The sequence below is a fragment of the Arachis ipaensis genome, chromosome B10 (genome assembly GCF_000816755.2).
Source record: "Arachis ipaensis cultivar K30076 chromosome B10, Araip1.1, whole genome shotgun sequence".
NCBI lineage: Eukaryota > Viridiplantae > Streptophyta > Magnoliopsida > Fabales > Fabaceae > Arachis > Arachis ipaensis.
This window is the reverse complement of record NC_029794.2, coordinates 129,348,069-129,349,157: the sequence shown is the minus strand read 5'-3', so window position 1 is coordinate 129,349,157 and position 1,089 is coordinate 129,348,069. Positions and strand designations below refer to the sequence as shown.

At 27.0% G+C, this 1,089-nt stretch overlaps 1 protein-coding gene across 2 annotated transcripts in view; it reads left to right on the top strand.

The window, feature by feature from the left end:
• The window catches only part of LOC107624520 (probable C-terminal domain small phosphatase), a 6,066-nt gene extending 5,727 nt beyond the window's left edge, over positions 1 to 339 (top strand). For both annotated transcript variants that reach the window (XM_016327013.2, XM_021113811.1), the window contains exon 8: positions 92 to 339. In XM_016327013.2, coding sequence (XP_016182499.1) covers positions 92 to 252 — 161 coding nt within the window. In that variant the 3' untranslated portion in view covers positions 253 to 339. The remainder of the gene's footprint in view (positions 1 to 91) is intronic.

Below are 1,089 nucleotides of genomic sequence, written 5' to 3'. Positions count from 1 at the left end.
GTGATTATTTCGTATTTCTATACATAATATATAATTGACAAAGTGTTTACCTAATGTGATTGATCCAAAAATTGTGATTTATGCATGGCAGGTGCTGGTGGTGACCTTCGAGAATATATAGGTGAATTGGTAAACGTGGAAAATGTCCCAAAGTATGTTGAGGAACACCCATTTGGCCAAGAACCAATCACCAAAACAAGTCAATCTTGGAACTTCTACATCCAAATTATTGATAGTCTTTCTGCCTCTTGAAACAACCAGACACGTTCAATCAATTATTGTTTTAAACATAATTGAGATCAGATATGAAAGCTAAGGCGTTGTTATTGTTGTTAAATTTACACTCTGTTTGTTTAGAAGGAATATGGAGAAAAAGAAAATATAGAGAAAAAAAATAGGTGGAAAATCATCTTTTTCATTGTTTAGACCACTAGAGAAAATGGAAAGGAAAAGAAAAAGTGAAGTGGGGTCCAGGTAAAACTTTTCTCCTTATCTTTGCGATGAAAACTAACATGGCAGAGAAAATAACGAGGCAATTACAAATTTGTCCTTTATTTAATAAAAAAAAAATCAAATTCTTCATTTTACTTTTTTCTAAATCTGAAAACCCATTTTGTGTTTTTTCCAGTTTTATAGCGCCATTAAACTTCATTTTTTTTAAATATAATTAATGAAATTAATGATATAATGTATAAGTAATTTTTATTTGTTTTTTATAAAATTATTTATTTGTATATATTTAAAAAATAATAAGACATCTTTTTATTTACCACATTTAAAGACAATAAAAGAGGATAACTTCAAAAAAGTGTTGTTATTAACAAAAATAATAGAAGAATGTTAGGGGGCAGTAACTTTTGTGTTTTGTAACTATTAATTGGTTGTCAATAGTCTTTTTAATGGTATGAGATTACATCCAATGGTAAGAGATCACTCACTTTTCTTTTGATAGTTAAGTGCTGGCCACAAAACACAAAAGTTGCCAGCCCTCTAAACTTTTCTAAAATAATATATTAAAATCTTAAAATACAATTTGAATGATTTTTTTATTAAAAAAATAATTTAAATACATTAATAAATTATAATTTA